The sequence below is a fragment of the Littorina saxatilis genome, linkage group LG2 (assembly GCF_037325665.1).
Source record: "Littorina saxatilis isolate snail1 linkage group LG2, US_GU_Lsax_2.0, whole genome shotgun sequence".
Taxonomy (NCBI): domain Eukaryota; kingdom Metazoa; phylum Mollusca; class Gastropoda; order Littorinimorpha; family Littorinidae; genus Littorina; species Littorina saxatilis.
Genome location: NC_090246.1, coordinates 67,725,093 through 67,745,665, shown reverse-complemented (window position 1 = coordinate 67,745,665; position 20,573 = coordinate 67,725,093). Strand labels below are relative to the sequence as shown.

Below are 20,573 nucleotides of genomic sequence, written 5' to 3'. Positions count from 1 at the left end.
CACTCACTGAAGTTGACCTTGACATTCACCTGAGCTTCCGCGCGTAATTTTAAAATGGCGTCAACAGTGAGACAGTGCATTACTTTGAAGGGATCCACTGAGATTGTAGCGGAGTTCTTCGGTGAGTACACGTTTTCGTTGTAAAATTGCACTAGATGCATTCAATTCACCTCATTAATATTCAGTTTTAGTCATACGGTCCATCAGAAGAGCAGAATAACCCTCTCTTCTTCACAGGAATCTCCGGTCTGAACAAAGGCCAGGGACCTATGCATAGACCTATTAGAGGTCCCTGGAACAACCGAACATTTTCAATGTTCACTTTCAGTTTCAGTGTATTCGATTTCGAATACATGTAGGCTATGTGTGTGTGTGAGTGTGTGTGTGTGTGTGCGTGCCTGCGTGCGTGTTCTGTCAATGCATGGCTTAGTCATTTCGTTTGATTCTTTAAATCGCAAGTGATTGGTTAAACTTTAAACTGCAAAAACTCGTGCAAGTGTTTCGAGATAAAACTTGGTTGTCTGCTGCCTCACAAGCTCTGCCGCAGATAGTCATTTGTGGAAGAGAGTCGTAGTGCTAAGTTTAATTTGGACCATTTGTAAATTCAACTGTTTTAGTTTGTGGAATTTCTTTAAAAAAAACATATCAATAACCCCCCGTTTCTCAGCTGCGTAATTTGGCGAATGGGATGAGAAAGTAGTGTCTCTCGCAGACTTTTCGCCCTAAGGAAGGCTAAGAATATTAATATTAAGATTTGGTGAGAGCTACACAGCTGCCATTGCCAATCCGATTAACGATTTAGCTGTTCATGGCTGCATCAGTGCATGTTTACGTCTACGAGTGTAGACAACTCTTTGGGTGTCATGATCAACCAATTATGTTTTATTCTTGCCAGTAAAAACACCCACCGTTTCACATACACCCTTGCTGTCTTGCTAAGCGAGAGGCTAGCCCCAATTAAGTTATTAACTTGCCTCCACGAAGCGGGCATCTGTTTTAGATCATTTAGGCCACAAGAGATTGAGAGAGACTCTTCTTCTTCTTCTTCTCATTCGCTTAATTAGTAATTAATATGCATGAGTACCCACTGATTAATGATTTGATTATCATTTTAAATTTGTATACAAACAGCTCTCTTCTGGGGTATTCCACTTTCCAGGAAGTTATTGCATTATGATATAATTTGTTAAGTTTTATTTATAACAACTACAACCACAATTAATTTAATTTGCCTTACTGCACGCACATTTCAAGTCATATACATATACTTGTTTCCAGATTATGCAATCAACAGCATTCTGTATCAACGAGGGATCTTCCCCCCAGAAACCTTCACCCATAAGCAACAGTATGGGCTGACACTCCTGGTGACTACAAATGATGAACTGCTCAAGTATCTAAAGACTGTCATAGGACAGGTCAAAAGTAAGTATACATGTATGCACATGTACAGTCAAACCTATGAGTATAACAACCATACATCCACCCAAGGGGCCGACCAAAAGTGATTGTTAAACTTTTCAATTGAAAGAGAGGTGGTCTCTGTTGAAAGGTGAATTATACAAACCAACAAAAAAGTTGTTGGTGATCCTTTTGGGTGCATGGTTGTTGACTGTTGTGGGCAGGTGGTCATTGTTGAGATGTGATCACAAGGGCAAGTTCAACTGTAGCTAGCTTATTTTAATTTAATGGTTCAGTGCAGTGCTCATTTTCTGATAATTAATTCAGTGGACACGATTGAAAACCTATTGATTCACTCATTAACTCAACTGATCACACATGAATCCTGAAAGTGACACAAGGGAAGCAACTCATTCAGGATTCATAAATTATGTGCATTACCTCATGAATGAGATATAATATATGGTACCCAGCGCACACGAAATATTCACTAGCTGTTGGTTTAAGAGGGATCGGAGGAATATATAGGACTGGGAATAATTATGTCCAGGAAGAAAAGAGTTAAAAAATGCTGAAATTTCTGAACTTGAAATATACCATGAGGTGTTTTCGTGTGTGTGTGTGTGTGTTTCATTTTTTATTTCTTTGTTGTTTTTAATCAAGAAAAACTTCTTATCCAGTATGTTGTGCACTCATGATTTGCATACTTTTCTTATTATGTCTTTCCTCTTGGCATGGTAGATACAAACAGTGATTCATTTTTATCTTTTTTTCAGACTGGTGTCAGGAGCTGATTGTTCAGAAGCTGGTGGTGGTGATAAAGCGTGTGGATACCAATGAGGTCGTGGAACGATGGCAGTTTGACATCCAGTGCGACAAAACAGTTAATTCAAAAACGTAAGATTTTTGCATTGTAAAGTGGAAGAACAGTAAACACTGAATACAATAGTTTTAAGTTATTATTTTTGTAGTGGTCAGTGAGTGTGTTACCTGCCCCCAGCAATGAATGATAAATGAATTGTCAAAGAGAGAGAAGAGGACGTTTTCAGGTTGCCAGTGGTGTTTTATTTTTTAAAAGGTTATTGATGAAATGACATTGCCCTAAATTGAGTTACACTGGTCCTACTAGAAATTACCGTATGTTCCTCACACAAACTTAGAAACAAAAACCTGGCCAACGTTTGGTGGTAATAAGCCATACTTTTCACATGACATTATTGAACAAAGTGAATCGGAGATTGGTGTGTTTAAAAGTAAAGCTATGTTTGATATGTTCAGTGTTGCTTAAAGTTCAAATGAACACTGGCTATGCCACTCCAGTGGCTTTAAACCTGTGTGTTCAGCTACATTTGCCATCGATTTAGTGTTCACACCTCAGTAGATTTCAGTTTGGAATGTTAGTTCAGTATACAAAATGTCATTATTCTCCTTGTGATGGAAGTACCCTTGGAAAGAAGTTTGAATCAAGCTGAACATTGTTCTTAGTCTTACTTTTTGTCCAAGTCTTTGATGTTCAATTTCCTGCTGTTGAACAGGAAGAGAGACAAGACAGAGAAAGAGGTGAAAGAAGAAATCAAGTCCATTATTCGCCAAATTACTGCAACAGTCACCTTTCTGCCTCTGCTAGAGTCTGTCTGTAAGTATTGTGTCATTGTCCTAGAAAGAAACTGAGTCTTTTTAATCAAACTCTCTCTCTCTTTCTCTCTCTCTAGCTATCTCTCACAAAATTTGGAATGAATGTAGCCTAAACTAAAAGAAAGAATTTACTGTGTCTATGTTTTGCATATAAAACAGTAGAACATTTGTAACACTAGTACTGTATTTAATATTATGTATCAAGGCATCGTTGGTTTTACCTTTTATTGTCCATAGCGCAAAACCTGAGCAGAAAAATATATTTCCCTTTCGTTAGTTTTGGCTGGATTTACATTTATCAGTAATTTCGGGCATATTATGGGTTGACATTTTCAAAGCACATGTACAGTATTACTATTAGGGGGGAAAATGTGTCTAATTCCTGCAGAAGCTAGCCTTTCTGCTTACTATCTAACTTGTCGCTTGAAGTGGCCACAGTGCAATCATTGGTTTTGGCATTTTCTTTCTCTCCTGTCAGAAACATTTGCGTTTCCTGCTTAAAAAAAACCAAAATCGTTGCTCAGTCTTCGGTCATTGGCACATACTTTTTTGATATGGCACATTGCTCTGATTCCGATGCTGGTCTACTGTCTGATAGGTTTGGCTTGGAGTTTTTCTGACCATCAATTTCCCTACTAAATTATCTGAGAAACAAAGGGATGCAAACACTCTAGATGATTATTATTCTCTCAGGTGCCAGGAGACAGGTTTCGCAAAACTCACTTACTCTTGTTGCACATGTCGTGTACATTTAGAACGCTTATGTCCCTTTGTTTCTCAGATCTTAATAAAAGCGGTCTGCCTCATTTGATTAAGATTCCCTACTGAATGGACAAAGCTCAGGTGTTTGGAACGATGTCAAACTTACCTATTGTCCTCTGAGTCTGGGAACAGCACTGCACAATACCATTACCCTCAAGGGCTCAAGTTGTTATGTGTCTGCCGTACCATCACCATTACCCATCACGACCATGAGGCGACCACCGCACCTGCTTTCGGATTACATAAACACCGTTGCTAATCCAGTTACCCACTGCAGTCATTCTGAAAAACCCTTGGCACTCTGCTTTATAGGACCTGTTTTACCCATCCAGTTTTCTTTACAAACATGCTGAATGTTAATGGTCGTTATGGTTTTCTGTATGGCAGGCTCATTTGACGTGCTGATCTACACAGACAAAGATGCAGAGGTACCGTTCAACTGGGGTGAGTCTGGACCTCATTTCATCACCAACTCTGAGGAAGTGCGGCTACGTTCCTTCACCACAACTATACACAAAGTTGATGCTATGGTTGCCTTCAAGAAAACAGACTGAAAGCTTTTCCAAAGAACCAGAACGGCATTTAAAGCTGTGTCTCGAAACTGGATGTTCCAGTGGACTCAAACTGGCTACCTGTGTCCAGGCGTTCGATTACTTACAACGATGAAAGTTGGTTGTTACAGTGAAGGGGGTACATGAATTCAATTCTGGGTGGCTTTAGCGTCTGAAGTGTTTGATGTCAACGCAGTTTAGTGGTGATAGATGGTATGGGGAAGAGTGGGAAAGCTTTCAGGCATGGGAATTGTCCGCCGAACGGCGGATTTCCGCCGATTTTTTTGTTTTGTTCCGCCGAAAAAGAAAAAGTGTCCGCCGAAAAAATAAAGGGGGGATGCACACAAAAAAAGCACCGGTTACTTTTGCCTTTGCGCAAAAGCCCGCGAAAACTTTCCGTACGTTGTTCACGCACTGCTACCGCCCGCCTCAGTTACTTGAACTTTTATGTTTGAAAGTAAACCAGATTACACAGATTGTGTTACAAGTTACATTTTCCTGTTTGTCTCAACAGATCAATTTTTTAACAAATTAATACATGTATATATTTTTTTCCTTCAAAAAAGCAAAAATTGGAACTAAAAACTCTGATTCTAAAAACAGAATTTAATGGCAGACTTGGAGATCAGATGACACCAGATTGCACCCTCTGGGTTCTTTGGAGAAATTTTTTCCGGGGGAGCATGCCCCCGGACCCCCCTAGTAAGGCTAGGCGCTTCGCGCCGTCGACTTGACGCGAAGCGTCTTCAGTTATACATTTTCAGCCTTTTTTACAATTTTCAATTCCCATGCCTGGCTTTACCTGCAGCGTTCGCGCTGGCAATGATATTAACCAGCATTTCTCTAAAATCATTAATCCTCGCTCTCACGGATAATGCCAACCAGTCTAACCAGCAAGACAAACCAGAAATGACTGCATGTTTTTTTTCTGGAAGGAGTCAGTCCCTGAGTCAGACAATATCTCAGTCAGTATGTATGATTGGTTGCCAATTTTTCTCCTTTTTCTTCTTCTTCTTCTTCTGTCAGACAGATGTTTATTTGGTGCTACATGTAGGAAACATCAAACTGTTCAAGCTAATGTGCGTGTTTCTGTTCAGCAAACTGTGCATGGTGTGCCAACAGCATCTCTACAAAAATGTACGTTTCAGTTCTAGTCATTTGGATTTCACAGAAAAAATGTGTGTAGCAATGTAGTTATATATCAGCATAGAAATGATAGGTAGTAATTGCATTTTGTGTGTGCTCTGTTACAACTTACAGTACACCACATCTTCTACCCTTGTCATCTGATTTTATTCATGCTCTCTTTCTTTACTTTTCTTTCGTTCTCTATTTAGAATACCTTTCTTAAAACATACCGTTTGATTAAATATGATTGATTTCATTCATATCATCCTAGCAATTCAGAATCCCAGGGAACAGACTAATATAGCAGGAACCATTGCGAAAAGGATTCTTACTGGTGCTCGTTATTGAGAATCTGAAGTTGTGAATGACTCAAAATACAGTATTTTTGCTGGGGAAAAAACTGAGTTTGGTATGAACTGTGGTATTACGCCAAACAGATTCTTTCACGTTTGTGACTCTAAAATTATGAAAGAATCAGTAAACAAATAATCAAATACATTACAAGAGTAAGACACTGGTGTTTCATGCAGAACTCTAGTTGTTTTCCTTGTCTTTCATTTTTTAGGTCGAGGAAATGAATTAAATATACCTCCTAACTATACCTTTTCTTTATCCTTCTGAAGACAGCACATGTATTTGATTGATTTACTTGATTATTATTTCATCAATGTCTTCTGAGTTCAGTTGTTTGTGTAAGGATAGGCTGGAATAAAAGGTGCACCTTTAACCTTTACTCTTGACCTTGTACATAAAGTTCTATCATCATCATTGCTCTCTCTCTCTCTCTCTCTCTCTCTCTCTCTCTCTCTCTCTCTCTCTCTCTCTTAATAAAAGAAAAATGTTATACCCTCTTAACAGGCCTGTTAATGTCATGTCATTTCAAAAATATTGTTAAGCACACCCAGAAGAGTACTTTTGATAAATTGCATTTTTATATTTTGTACATAGTTATTGAGAAAGAGAACAAAAATAATGCTGATGTCCCCTACTGAGAATTAATCTGAACAAATGTTATTCCATTCAAGATGGAGTGTCTTGTCAAATTTACTTCATGTTATTTGTATTACATGTATTGCTTATACATGGCTAATGGTCAATGCAGCACCTCTTCTGGACTGTTTTTCTAAGAATTAAAAGTACAAAATTGAAAGTTTAAATGCTTTTTTCCCACCGTTCAGTAATCAATGCTTGTCTTTCATTTTCTGTGATGATGTTTTTTCATCAAATAAAATTGCATTGAGACAATGTGAATTTTGGAGTCTGTCTTTCTTTAAGGATTTTCCGTGAAAATGCGTGTTGTGGATAATTATTTGATAGATTTCAGTAGATAGATATGTTATTTTCAGAAACTACTCTGTGATTGAAAGTTAATTAATGAGATTTAATCCGTGACTGTTTTGAACATGAAGAAAATAAAGGAGAGAATAACGCGTCAAAACGAATGCTTTTTCATGGCATTACTCTAGCTGGGCATCACCCTCACACTCACAGTTACATTGTTCTTGATCTTAGTTGACCTCTTTGCATTTGACAGTCAACGAATGAATTGGAAGTTTACCGTTAAGAATCATATAAAGTCAAATAAAAGAAAACAAAATGCAACCGATTGGTAAACATCTTTTTTTTAATACAAAATAAAAACAAGTCGCGTAAGGCGAAAATACAATATTTAGTCAAGTAGCTGTCGAACTCACAGAATGAAACTGAACGCAATGCCATTTTACTCGTAGCATCGTCAGGCCACCGCTCATGGCAAAGGCAGTGAAATTGACAAGAAGAGCGGGGTAGTAGTTGCGCTAAGAAGGATAGCACGCTTTTCTGTACCTCTCTTTGTTTTAACTTTCTGAGCGTGTTTTTAATCCAAACATATCATATCTATATGTTTTTGGAATGAGGAACCGACAAGGAATAAGATGAAAGTGTTTTTAAATTGATTTGGACAATTTAATTTTGATAATAATTTTTATATATTTAATTTTCAGAGCTTGTTTTTAATCCGAATATAACATATTTATATGTTTTTGGAATCAGCAAATGATGGAGAATAAGATAAACGTAAATTTGGATCGTTTTATAAATTTTTATTTTTTTTTACAATTTTCCGATTTTTAATGACCAAAGTCATTAATTAATTTTTAAGCCACCACGCTGAAATGCAATACCGAACCCCGGGCTTCGTCGAAGATTACTTGACCAAAATTTGAACCAATTTGGTTGAAAAATGAGGGCGTGACAGTGCCGCCTCAACTTTCACGAAAAGCCGGATATGACGTCATCAAAGACATTTATCAAAAAAATGAAAAAAACCTTCGGGGATTTCATACCCAGGAACTCTCATGTCAAATTTCATAAAGATCGGTCCAGTAGTTTAGTCTGAATCGCTCTACACACACACGCACACACGCACATACACCACGACCCTCGTTTCGATTCCCCCTCGATGTTAAAATATTTAGTCAAAACTTGACTAAATATAACAAGTCGCGTAAAGCGAAAATACAATATTTAGTCAAGTAGCTGTCGAACTCACAGAATGAAACTGAACGCAACGCCATTTTTCAGCAAGACCGTATACTCGTAGCGGGGTAGTAGTTGCGCTAAGAAGGATAGCACGCTTTTCTGTACCTCTCTTTGTTTTAACTTTCTGAGCGTGTTTTTAATCGAAACATATCATATCTATATATGTTTTTGGAATCAGGAACCGACAAGGAATAAGATGAAAGTGTTTTTAAATTGATTTGGACAATTTAATTTTGATAATAATTTTTATATATTTAATTTTCAGAGCTTGTTTTTAATCCGAATATAACATATTTATATGTTTTTGGAATCAGCAAATGATGGAGAATAAGATAAACGTAAATTTGGATCGTTTTATAAATTTTTATTTTTTTTTTACAATTTTCAGATTTTTAATGACCAAAGTCATTAATTAATTTTTCAGCCACCAAGCTGAAATGCAATACCGAAGTCCGGGCTTCGTCGAAGATTACTTGACCAAAATTTCAACCAATTTGGTTGAAAAATGAGGGCGTGACAGTGCCGCCTCAACTTTCACGAAAAGCCGGATATGACGTCATCAAAGACATTTATCAAAAAAATGAAAAAAACGTTCGGGGATTTCATACCCAGGAACTCTCATGTCAAATTTCATAAAGATCGGTCCAGTAGTTTAGTCTGAATCGCTCTACACAGACACACAGACACACGCACATACACCACGACCCTCGTTTCGATTCCCCCTCGATGTTAAAATATTTAGTCAAAACTTGACTAAATATAAAAATTGAGGTCTAACGAATGACGTCTCACAACGTGCGTGGTGTCTTTGGCGGTCAAGAAAGCCGCCGCGATCATTGTGCAGACGACACTTCTAAACCGCCAATATTTTTTGTGCGCATCACGTGCTCCACATAAATCGGCCGGAAACGAAGCAATTGGGAAACCTGGATACTGCAGGTCTAAATGAAATCAATAATGAATCAAATCCAAGCAATGAATACTCCCTAACAGGGAAACCCCTCTCACAGCCTCGTTTTGACCAACGCCACAGGGAATTCCTTTCTTCCTCCTTCGACTTGACTCTCGGCCAAAACAATATTGTTGGTACAGTGTGTGACATTTGGAACACCTCGCGGCAGAAAGATTCCTGTCGGATTTCTACGTCTTTCGTCTCAAGCTTCCATCTTAGTTTTATCTATATGCAAAGAAGACGGGACGTGGTCGGACAAGCAGGTGAAACGAGAGGAGTAATCACTGTACTTGCGAATGCACTTTCCTTGTCAGTGTGTCAATGTTTTGTTGTGGTCACAGAAGAGAGAAGCAGACGTGTTGATTTGAAATGCATCGCAGTACGGATGGCAGTGTCTTTTGACAAAGTACAGAGTTTTTGTGTTCAGATGTCTAATTCTCTAGTGGTTCAGTGGATGATTGTTGTGTGTCTTTTATCTTGTCGAGATTCAAGGAGGAGATAACTGAGTTTGTTTTCGAGCAGAGGAGTAGGTGAACGAGAGAAGCACGTATAGCCTAGGTCAGGGCAGGTGTTAAGGCCAAGATTACACTCCAGATGAATTATACACAGCAGCTTTAGTGAAGCAGCAGTGTTTAATGATTTTATGCTGTGATTTCTGCCATTACAACCCTGGCCTGCTCACCGATAGTGTACATGTGCACAGACTAAAGCACATGTAAAGAACAGGATCATGACTATACTCTATAGATCTGCATTTTGCAAAGCCACAGTGTATGTTGGTGTTTTAACCATGTGGTGGTGTTTTATGAAGGCACCAGAGGTGCAGGTGTTCATTCAGTATTATATGTTAAACATGGTATTGGCATAGCTTTCATTAAACTCCCAATTCAACCTTAAATCAGACAAATAATTCCAGGTAACACTTCGGCTGTTATTTCAACATTCTAAGGTTACACCTGACTTGTAACCACAGTACAATCTGTATACAGACTATATCTATAGTTACCAGGTCAGGTCAGACTATCTATAGTTACCAGGTAAGGTCAGACTATCTATAGTTACCAGGTCAGGTCAGACTATCTATAGTTACCAGGTCAGGATCTGTGTCGAGGTTAAAGTTTCAGCAGCTGTCAAGTTTCAAGGGCGGATCAATTCACTTTGGAGGGGGGGGTTACAAAATGACTGCGAAGATACAAGTTGATGGCGCCGAAGGCGCCTAAGCCTCTAGGGGGGTCCGAGGGCATGCCCCCCCTGAAAAATTTTTTATCCAAAGAAGCAAAATAGACCTATCTGGTGCATCCTGAGCCAATAAATTACCTCTTTTTGGGGGGGTGGGGGGGGGGTTACGTAACCCGTGTAACCCCCCCCCCCAGATCCGCCCTTGAGTTTGTATTGGTATAGTAGTAGTTTAGCTGTGCCACTCTGGTTGCAATGGTTAAAATAAATGTCCCTAACCTGTGCCCCAAAAATATGATGCTGCAGCTTACATTGAAGGGAAGATTAAGAATCATAACATTTCAGTTGGACAGTGTTGCTAAAGGCTGTAATTTCTGTGTTTTCTTTCTTCTGACACCTTAACAGTTCATGGATCATAAATATGAATAGGGTTAGTTCTGAATAGTCATCAGCAGTTGATAGAGCCATTGCTGGCTTCATGTTATTTTTTTTAGCTGTAGCTCCAGCAAAATGTATCTTATAAACATGTGCACAAGACAATACATGTGCACATGTTCTGATCAGCATTTCAATACCGCCGTCACCGGGATCCCACAGCACATATTTAATTGCATAATTTTAAGGAAGACCTGTATATATATATATATATATGCTGTTGTTACAAACATGATCTGTGTTTGGAGTGTTTTGATTAGAAGACGGCTTTTACAAAAGGGTCTTTTGTTTAAACTTCAGACCTGCTTGTTTGCAGCTTGTTTTTGAATGAGTGTGTTTTGAAGCATTCTGCTTGAACCTCTTGTTCAAACTCTGCCTGCATTTTGTCCACAGTTCCTGAAGCCAGTGCAATACTGAATCAGCACCACACCATGATTTTAACAAGGTTTCAATAACTTGTAACATCATAAGGAAGAACAAAATCACCATACAGCTTGAACTGAGTTTGTGACTCGCACGCATGTGCACGCGAATACTTGGCTGCAAGTTTTCATCACAAAAGAAATATTGCATGGAGACTGACTTATGAAATCCCCAGTGACGGAAACAAGGAATAAGAAATAAAAACAGTTTACCTGTGAGTGTGATGAGACTTACCTGACACGATGCCAGGTGTGCTGGCTCCAGTCAATGCCAAATTGGCACAGGTACCCACAGTGCAGATCGACCCGAATGGTACTTTTAAGTACATACTGTGCAAGATTTACGAGGGAAACAACGTTCATGACTGCAAGCTGATTGTTCGGGGTACTGCTGATGCCCTGTTTCATGGTAAGAACAAAACTACAACGGAACCCTCTTTTAAAACACACACACACACACACACACACACACACACACACACACACACACACACACACACACACACACACACACACACACACACACACACACACACACACACACACACTGTCGTTAAAATACTGAGCTGAGAAACTAAGGGAATAGAACAATTGACAGTACCAAAGGCAGGGAGTGGAGTGGGAGAGGGGATTGAGTTCAGTGTAAGGAGACAATGCCAGATATATCTGAAACTTATTTTGATGCAGCTTTAGCTGGTTAATTCTGCCTTTTGAATTTCTCACTTAAATGTCTTAGTGATGAGAATTGTTGATCAGATATTCAATTTTGATCTGATTTGCAGTGCACTGCGCGCAATGCTGTCATTTTAACAATTCAATCAAAGTACAATGTATTGCCAAATTGAATTATGTTTTTATTTTGTTGTTGTTGATAGGCCAATGATGTGTTTTCCTTTTTTGTGCATGAAAGAGAGAGAGTGGGGAATGTTTTGCAGGCATTAATATAAGGCCTCACCTGTCATTTTCTTCAGAACGTACCACTTTCAGAAGGTGCTCCTCGTGCTTCTCAAAAGGTTATGTTGGAGTGTGTAACTGGTTTAAAATGTTCTGCAGTTTATATAGCCATGTCTTTTCTTGTGGAAGAGAATAGTTATTGAAAAAAGTTGTTACTTGCACAGCTGACATCTATGACTACCTGGATGCCAACTTGGAGGCAGACGGAATCAGCTGCGAATGCTTAGGAGGTGGGAAAATCTCGCATAACCCTGAAGAAAAATCCATCGAGGTCTTTGGAAAATCACAGGTACAGTCATTTTTATTGTAGCTTTTTATATGGATGCATTGGTGATCTGTGTGTTTGCATAAATGACAGAAGATTTTTAAAATAAGACTACGAATCGGTTAATTTGTGTATGATTTCTAGTTTTGCAATTTTTTAAATGTGCAAAGTAATGGGTTTTTATGTGTGTGTGTATTTCACTGACTTTCAGTTTGTCTTTGTTTGATAATTTGTTCACACTTATAAACAGTAAGTGGCAGCAGTGTGAGTGTTTTTACACTAATGTGCCATACTAGCTGTTGTGCATAGATATTTTAACATTTATTTGTTCATGTTTTTCCTTAGTTAAAGTGAACGTCAGTGCCGCAACAGGAAGGTTGTGCCAAGGTAGTGGGGCGTGGCAATCACACTTCAGTTTTGATGTTTCACCAAAGTTTTCACAGATGAGCATGATATCCAAGAATGGTCGGATTGTATGAACAACAACTTAACCTTTGCCGGATGCCGCTTTTGACTACACACTCCCGACGATGCGGGTTTGTCTGAACCCATACATTTGAAAGAGGGTTTTTACCGTTTATTCCTCTAACGACGATGCGGGTTTGTCTGAACCCATACATTTGAAAGAGGGTTTTTACCGTTTATTTCTTTAACGACGGGGTGGGTTCAGGGAAACCCACAGCGCTACTTCAGTGGTTGCATCGAGTTTCTCCCTTCACCGACCTCTTGCAGGGGAGGGAGAGGGGGAGGGAGAGGGGGAGGGAGAGACTGAGAGAGACTGAGAGAGACTGAGAGACTAAGAAAGAGAGAGAGAGAGAGAGAGAGAGAGAGACTAAGAAAGAGAGAGAGAGAGAGACTAAGAAAGAGAGAGAGAGAGACTAAGAAAGAGAAAGAGAGACTAAGAAAGAGAGAGAGAGAGAGACTAAGAAAGAGAGAGAGAGAGTCTAAGAAAGAGAGTGAGAGACTAAGAAAGAGAGAGACTAAGAAAGAGAGAGAGGGAGACTAAGAAAGAGAGAGAGAGAGACTAAGAAAGAGAGAGAGACTAAGAAAGAGAGAGAGAGAGAGACTAAGAAAGAGAGAGAGACTAAGAAAGAGAGAGAGAGACTAAGAAAGAGAGAGAGACTAAGAAAGAGAGAGAGAGACTGAGAAAGAGAGAGAGAGATACTAAGAAAGAGAGAGAGAGAGAGACTAAGAAAGATAGAGAGAGAGAGACAAATAAAGAGAGAGAGAGAGAAAAATAAAGAGAGAGAGAGAGACTAAGAAAGAGAGAGAGAGAGACTAAGAAAGAGAGAGAGAGACTAAGAAAGAGAGAGAGACTAAGAAAGAGAGAGAGAGAGAGACTAAGAAAGAGAGAGAGAGAGAGACTAAGAAAGAGAGAGAGGGAGACTAAGAAAGAGAGAGAGACTAAGAAAGATAGAGAGAGAGACAAAGAAAGAGAGAGAGAGACAAAGAAAGAGAGAGAGAGAGACTAAGAAAGAGAGAGAGAGAGACTAAGAAAGAGAGAGAGAGAGAGACTAAGAAAGAGAGAGAGAGAGAGACTAAGAAAGAGAGAGAGAGACTAAAAAAGAGAGAGAGAGACTAAGAAAGAGAGAGAGAGAGACTAAGAGAGAGAAACAGAGACTAAGAAAGAGAGAGAGACTAAGAGAGAGAGAGAGAGACTAAGAAAGAGAGAGAGAGACTAAGAGAGAGAGAGAGACTAAGAAAGAGAGAGAGAGAGAGAGACTAAGAAAGAGAGAGAGAGACTAAAAAAGAGAGAGAGAGAGAGACTAAGAAAGAGAGAGAGAGAGACTAAGAGAGAGAAAGAGAGACTAAGAAAGAGAGAGAGACTAAGAGAGAGAGAGAGAGAGACTAAGAAAGAGAGAGAGACTAAGAAAGAGAGAGAGAGACTAAGAAAGAGAAAGAGAGACTAAGAAAGAGAGAGAGAGACTAAGAAAGAGAGAGAGAGAGACTAAGAAAGAGAGAGAGAGAGAGACTAAGAAAGAGAGAGAGACTAAGAAAGAGAGAGAGAGAGACTAAGAAAGAGAGAGAGAGAGAGACTAAGAAAGAGAGAGAGAGAGACTAAGAAAGAGAGAGAGAGAGAGAGACTAAGAAAGAGCTAGAGAGAGAGAGAGAGACTAAGAAAGAGAGAGAAAGACTAAGAAAGAGAGAGAGAGTCTAAGAAAGAGAGAGAGACTAAAAAAAAGAGAGAGAGACTAAGAAAGAGAGAGAGAGAGACTAAGAAAGAGAGAGAGAAAGAGAGACTAAGAAAGAGAGAGAGACTAAGAGAGAGAGAGACTAAGAAAGAGAGAGACTAAGAGAGAGAGAGAGAGAGACTAAGAAAGAGAGAGAGAGACTAAGAAAGAGAGAGAGAGACTAAGAAAGAGAGAGAGAGACTAAGAAAGAGAGAGAGCGAGAGACTAAGAAAGAGAGAGAGAGACTAAGAGAGAGAGAGACTAAGAAAGAGAGAGAGAGACTAAGAAAGAGAGAGAGAGAGAGACTAAGAAAGAGAGACAGAGAGAGAGACTAAGAGAGAGAGACAGAGAGAGAGACTAAGAGAGAGAGACAGAGAGAGAGAGACAGAGAGACAGAGAGAGAGACAGACAGAGAGAGAGAGACAGAGACAGACAGTCAGATAGACAGACAGTCAGATAGACGGATAGACAGACAGACAGACAGACAGAGCAACTGACAACAGACATACAGACAGAGAGATACGGACAGACAAACAGAGAGACAGACAGTCTCTTGGAGACAAACAGGCAGACAGACACTGTTCCGCCGCTTTGGTAATTATGGGTGTATAGCAGAACCCGCGCCGTCGGCAGAGGGATAGTTACAATCACTACTACTCTTTAAAAGTATGGGTATGTGTGAACCCGCGCCATCGGTAGTGTTTATGTAAATTATCATAATCAATTAATTCTGATGTTTTGTCATGTACACACTAAAAATTTGCAGACAGAGAGCAAATTAGGTGTGTGAGAGATACTTAAAATTTCAAAACGATACCTTTAATGGTTCCAGAGTTACAATGATTTTAGTGTGTCTCTGGGTACAGGTGAACCCAGGAAGCACGGCAAAGGTTAATCAAATCAAGAATATTGGTCCAGAAACAGAGATCATACTCGAATAATTTGAAAATGATGATTGGCGTTTCCAACCATTAGCTTGAAGTCTGTGTTTGCCTTTTGTTTTGCCTCTCTCTCTCTCTCTCTCTCTCTCTCTCTCTCTCTCTCTCTCTCTCATATCGAGCAGACAACTTTTAACTCTGTTGTCTTTTTCAGGCGTATGGACGAGCGAACCATGCAACCACAGCCATACTGCTGGAGGAGTTCTTCTCTGCCTACAGCATTACCTGGTCAGACTAGCAGCAATGACACTTTACAGGTCATTCAGCAGTTATGCATATAGACAGTGTTACCTGTGATGTGAGGCCCCTCAGATAACAAGCCACCAGGACTCCCAAAACCGCATTCCTAGCCTGCGTCCTATTTGCACCAGAAGTAGAAGCCGAAAACAGGTACATGTACCAGACGTTCATGAAGAGGGCCCCACAATGGAGTAAAACATGAAAAGAGCAGGACCCGGTACGCAGTACATATCTGTACCATCAGTACTGTTTTCAGAAAATGTTCTGCCAGCTTGATCTGTACCAACCCAAATTTATGAAGTTTGTCTGACCCATACAATCATAATATTTTTGTAAAGGGCTCGGAGAGTTTCAAAAAGTCAGCATTTCTTTGACATGAGCGCTCCGGAGGTTATAAATGTGTCAGCGAGGAATGTGCCTTCCGAAAGCAAGATTATGTCATTATGAACATACACTGAGCACAAAAAGTTAAGGATATTTTTTCAGTGGTATAGCCCAGATGTTAAACAGCAGTTCTTGGGTCAGAAAGGTACGTGTATTTAAAGATCAGGCTTTCTTCTGCTTAAAAATGTGTTTCCTGGATCTGAGCAATTTTTGGGTATGACGTCACAGGTCCGTGACCACGCCTACCCTCAAAAATGGCGGTTTTTGACGGCATGATTCACTTTCAACCGTGCTCAGTGTATTTGTCTTTGGACCATCTAAAGTTTCACTTAGGGGGGTCCAAGGAAGAGTCCAAGGACCCCCTACAAATCAAAGTTGCGGGTCCAGGGACCCTCTAAGTTAAGTGTCTGTGGGGAGTCCTTGGCCACCTTCCACCTTCCAATGAAGGACGCGACGCCTTCTGTTGTCACTTTGTCTATTAACTTTACCAAAGTATACTTGTCCTGACAGGCCACCTGCACTGTAGGGATGCTTTTGGTTTGTCCCATGGGTGTCCTTTCATCACAAGTACCACTGTAAATAATGAATGTAAATGTACAGGTGGACCTCAGCATAACGCTCTTAGTCTTAAGATGTATCAGTGTAGTAAGCCTCACGGTTGTTCGTTTCTTTTTGGGGTGGTGGCTCTTCACAGTTTTGAAGATCACAGCACACATTATATATGCTAGAAATGCTTGAATTTGACTTTATCTCTCTGCTGTATGATTACATATTTATCTATATTATATCACTGCTTGTGGCAGAACAAGGCAATGGCACTCAAAAAGAATGCAAGTTTTGAAATTTTGTGTTTTTTCTGGCGCCTTTGCTCACAGTGAAGAAAGTCAGTATTGGTCAAAACATTATCTCTAATCGGGTTGCATAACACAAATACAACCATGGGAAACAGCATTCAGAATTATAATCCTGATAATGAGAGATCATGCATTACGCCCCCAAAATTACTGTATAACTTAATTAATATAACTGAAGTATTGAGAGTTTGAACAAAAAATGATCTGTTCTGATTGGTTTTGTACCCAGCAGACACCGAAGCAGAGTAGTGTCAGTCAATAATGCAATTTAGGATTGATAGAAATTAGGAGGAAAACACAGCAACTTCTGTAGTTGTTTTTATTGGGGATGGGGGATGGGTTCGGGGGACGGGGTCTTTGTGATTCATTACTGGTCTGTTGGCAATTTTATAAGGCCATGCTGAAAATGCAGACTGTCTGAGAGTGCTATGCTGAGTTCAGCCTTTTTGAAATTTGAACTTGAATTTTTATGTTCTACAGCAGCTAAGGCTTGTGATATATATATTTGTTTACTTTCAATGTTGATGGGATTGTTTTTGAAGTTGTTTTTATGATATTTGTTATCATTTTGATAGCAAAGAGAAATAAAAATGCCTGTGTGACAGTACACTACCTTTTGAGGTGTAAACGCTTGTGTACTTCTTGTGACTTTTGTTTGTTCTGGTTTTTGACTCACATGCGAAGCAAAAGTGAGTCTATGTACTCACCCGAGTCGTCCGTCCGTCCGTCCGTCCGGACGTCCGGACGTCCGTCCGTCCGGAAAACTTTAACGTTGGATATTTCTTGGACACTATTCAGTCTATCAGTACCAAATTTGGCAAGATGGTGTATGATGACAAGGCCCCAAAAAACATACATAGCATCTTGACCTTGCTTCAAGGTCAAGGTCGCAGGGGCCATAAATGTTGCCTAAAAAACAGCTATTTTTCATATTTTTCCCATTTTCTCTGAAGTTTTTGAGATTCAATACCTCACCTATATATGATATATAGGGCAAAGTAAGCCCCATCTTTTGATACCAGTTTGGTTTACCTTGCTTCAAGGTCAAGGTCACAGGAGCTCTTCAAAGTTGGATTGTATACATATTTTGAAGTGACCTTGACCCTGAACTATGGAAGATAACTGTTTCAAACTTAAAAATTATGTGGGGCACATGTTATGCTTTCATCATGAGACACATTCGGTCACATATGATCAAGGTCAAGGTCACTTTGACCCTTATGAAATGTGACCAAAATAAGGTAGTGAACCACTAAAAGTGACTATATCTCATGGTAGAAAGAGCCAATAAGCACCATTGTACTTCCTATGTCTTGAATTAACAGCTTTGTGTTGCATGACCTTGGATGACCTTGGGTCAAGGTCACATGTATTTTGGTAGGAAAAATGTGTAAAGCATGTGAGTCGTATGGGCTTTGCCCTTCTTGTTTTTGTTTTTTTTATAGAGCCAGGGCAAGGCTGGCATGCGTTTTTTGTTATGTTTTAGTTGGGGGGGGGGGGGGGGGGGGGGGGGTGTCAACATTTTGATCTTTTACTGGGTAGATCAAAGGAGGGCAGAGAATTTTTTTCCATTTTAAGTTCAAACAGCATAGGTTTTTGACTGTCAGAAGTGTGTGGGGGGAAAATCAAACAGAATAGACAGAAAACAATAAAGAACAAGTCGCGTAAGGCGAAATTACAACATTTAGTCAAGCTGTCGAACTAACAGAATGAAACTGAACTCACTGCATTTTTACAGCAAGAGCGTATACTTGTAGCATCGTCAGTCCACCGCTCGATGCAAAGGCAGTGAAATTGACAAGAAGAGCGGGGTAGTAGTTGCGCTGAGAAGGATAGCACGCTTTTCTTTATCTCTATTCTTTTTAACTTTCTGAGCGTGTTTTTAATCCAAACATATCACATCTATATGTTTTTGGAATCAGGAACACACAAGGATTAAGATGAAATTGTTTTTAAATCGATTTCAGAAATTTTATTTTAATAATAATTTTTATATTTTTAATTTTTAGTGCTTGTTTTTAATCCGAATATAACATATTTATATGTTTTTGGAATCAGAAAATTATGAAGAATAAGATGAACGTAAATTTGGATCGTTTTAAAAACAAATTATTTTTTTTACAATTTTCAGATTTTTAATGACCAAAGTCATAAATTAATTTTTAAGCCACCAAGCTGAAATGCAATACCGAAGTCCGGCCTTCGTCGAAGATTGCTTGGCCAAAATTTCAATCAATTTGATTGAAAAATGAGGGTGTGACAGTGCCGCCTCAACTTTTACAAAAAGCCGGATATGACGTCATCAAAGGTATTTATCGAAAACAATAAAAAAAATATCCGGGGATATCATTCCCAGGAACTCTCATGTCAAATTTCATAAAGATCGGTCCAGTAGTTTGGTCTGAATCGCTCTACACACACACACGCACAGACACACACACACACATACATACACCATGACCCTCGTCTCGATTCCCCCTCTACGTTAAAACATTTAGTCAAAACTTGACTAAAGGTAAAAAACAAGGAAATCAGGATTTGTCTTTTGTCCACAAAACTTAAGTGGGAATCTTTTTGTTTGGAATGAGAAATTTAAATGCAACCTTTTTGTTATCAAGCATGGTTTGTGCCATAATTTTGCCTAATCTGTATCAGGAATTCAGATAGTCTATTGCTGTAAATGGCGCTCATTCTCATATTGAAATGTTCACAGATGCAATTCTGTCAGTTGAAATAAATGTTGAAATAAATATCAAACTGAATAATGAAATAATAAAAAAACTGAACACAGTGATTCTTAAATTTGTATTTCAGAACCATGTTGTTTCTTACATCATTGGCAATTTTTAACTGTCTCAAATATGAATCAGGTTGTTTTGTTATTATCTGCTCTTCTTCTTGTTTGTCTGGGTTGGTGGTTTTTTTAGTGTGTGTTATTCACTTCGAGTACATCTTTTTTATTCTTTAGTTTTTGTATTGTTGTTGTTGGGGTTTTGTTTTGGAGGGGTAGGGGGTTATAAATGGGATGGAATGTTTTGTGTGGCTATCTCCCAATGTAGCCCCATGGAAATGAAATCATATACTGAGAGAAAAATGAACATTTTGAGATTCATTTGGTGTGCCTTGGGGCTCAGTCGGGAGATTGACATTTTGGGCATTCATGTTTTGGTAAGAGTGCAGTGTGTCCAACTCTTTAATTTCTGCATACCTGATAACATGTATTTAAAGCATAACGATGTACATGTACTATAATTGCAGCAAATTGTTGTGTATGTATAGCCGTGCACTATTTTTTTATCGTTTGATTTTTTGCATTGTAGCATATTTCATTGCAAGCTGTTGATTGAAGGTTCAAAGACAGAACGAAATATGCTGGAGAAATGTGAGAATAAAGGGGGACAACCAATGATTATGCCATGTACTTTTGGTTTACATAGTTATCTAACTTTATATGGGTTCATATCTAAAACGACTTCTTTTTCGCTTCGTAACTGACAGCCAATGTTTCAACTATTTAGATAATTCTTCAGATTAAATTTGAAATTTAGAAAAACATTGATGGTTTAAAATTTGCTGAAAGCTGTCTAATCCTGAAGTCCCTTTTTTATGCAGAACTAATGAAAAAAGGTGTAAAAATCAAGCACAAATCAAAGTTATACTAAAACACTACACGCTATTAGCCTACTCGTGAACATGGAACTAGAGTTTAAACAAATGGAAACACTTCTTTTTGTGGACAGGGCAAGATAAATCTAAGCATTAGACAAAAATGTGTTGGGGGGGAA

At 39.0% G+C, this 20,573-nt stretch overlaps 2 protein-coding genes across 3 annotated transcripts; both read left to right on the top strand.

Annotated features, from left to right (window-relative positions):
- The first annotated feature begins 36 nt into the window (after positions 1 to 36).
- Positions 37 to 6,728, top strand: LOC138959577 (mitotic spindle assembly checkpoint protein MAD2A-like). The gene is made up of 5 exons (XM_070331119.1): positions 37 to 121; positions 1,279 to 1,425; positions 2,178 to 2,298; positions 2,937 to 3,037; positions 4,186 to 6,728. The coding sequence occupies exons 1-5, from the start codon at positions 55 to 57 to the stop codon at positions 4,350 to 4,352; spliced, it is 603 nt and encodes a 200-aa protein (XP_070187220.1). The 5' UTR covers positions 37 to 54; the 3' UTR covers positions 4,353 to 6,728.
- Positions 6,729 to 9,017: 2,289 nt separating this feature from the next.
- LOC138959576 (14 kDa phosphohistidine phosphatase-like) lies at positions 9,018 to 18,257 on the top strand. Of its 2 annotated transcripts, none has more exons than XM_070331117.1 (4): positions 9,018 to 9,212; positions 10,954 to 11,391; positions 12,101 to 12,225; positions 15,465 to 18,257. In XM_070331117.1, exons 2-4 carry the CDS (start codon positions 11,226 to 11,228, stop codon positions 15,546 to 15,548), a joined length of 375 nt encoding a protein of 124 aa, XP_070187218.1. In that variant the 5' UTR covers positions 9,018 to 9,212; positions 10,954 to 11,225; the 3' UTR covers positions 15,549 to 18,257. The 2 variants fall into 2 exon arrangements, with proteins under 2 accessions (XP_070187218.1, XP_070187219.1); XM_070331118.1 differs by lacking the exon at positions 9,018 to 9,212 and adding an exon at positions 9,220 to 9,355.
- Positions 18,258 to 20,573: the final 2,316 nt, after the last annotated feature.

Excerpts from the sequence above, each read along its gene's own strand:
- LOC138959577 (XM_070331119.1), top strand. The coding sequence starts at position 55 with ATGGCGTCAACAGTGAGACAGTGCATTACTTTGAAGGGATCCACTGAG. Across the intron at positions 122-1,278 it reads GATTGTAGCGGAGTTCTTCG|ATTATGCAATCAACAGCATT; the intron begins GTGAGTACACGT and ends ACTTGTTTCCAG. Across the intron at positions 1,426-2,177 it reads TGTCATAGGACAGGTCAAAA|ACTGGTGTCAGGAGCTGATT; the intron begins GTAAGTATACAT and ends TCTTTTTTTCAG.
- LOC138959576 (XM_070331117.1), top strand. The coding sequence starts at position 11,226 with ATGCCAGGTGTGCTGGCTCCAGTCAATGCCAAATTGGCACAGGTACCC. Across the intron at positions 11,392-12,100 it reads TGCTGATGCCCTGTTTCATG|CTGACATCTATGACTACCTG; the intron begins GTAAGAACAAAA and ends TTACTTGCACAG. Across the intron at positions 12,226-15,464 it reads AGGTCTTTGGAAAATCACAG|GCGTATGGACGAGCGAACCA; the intron begins GTACAGTCATTT and ends TGTCTTTTTCAG.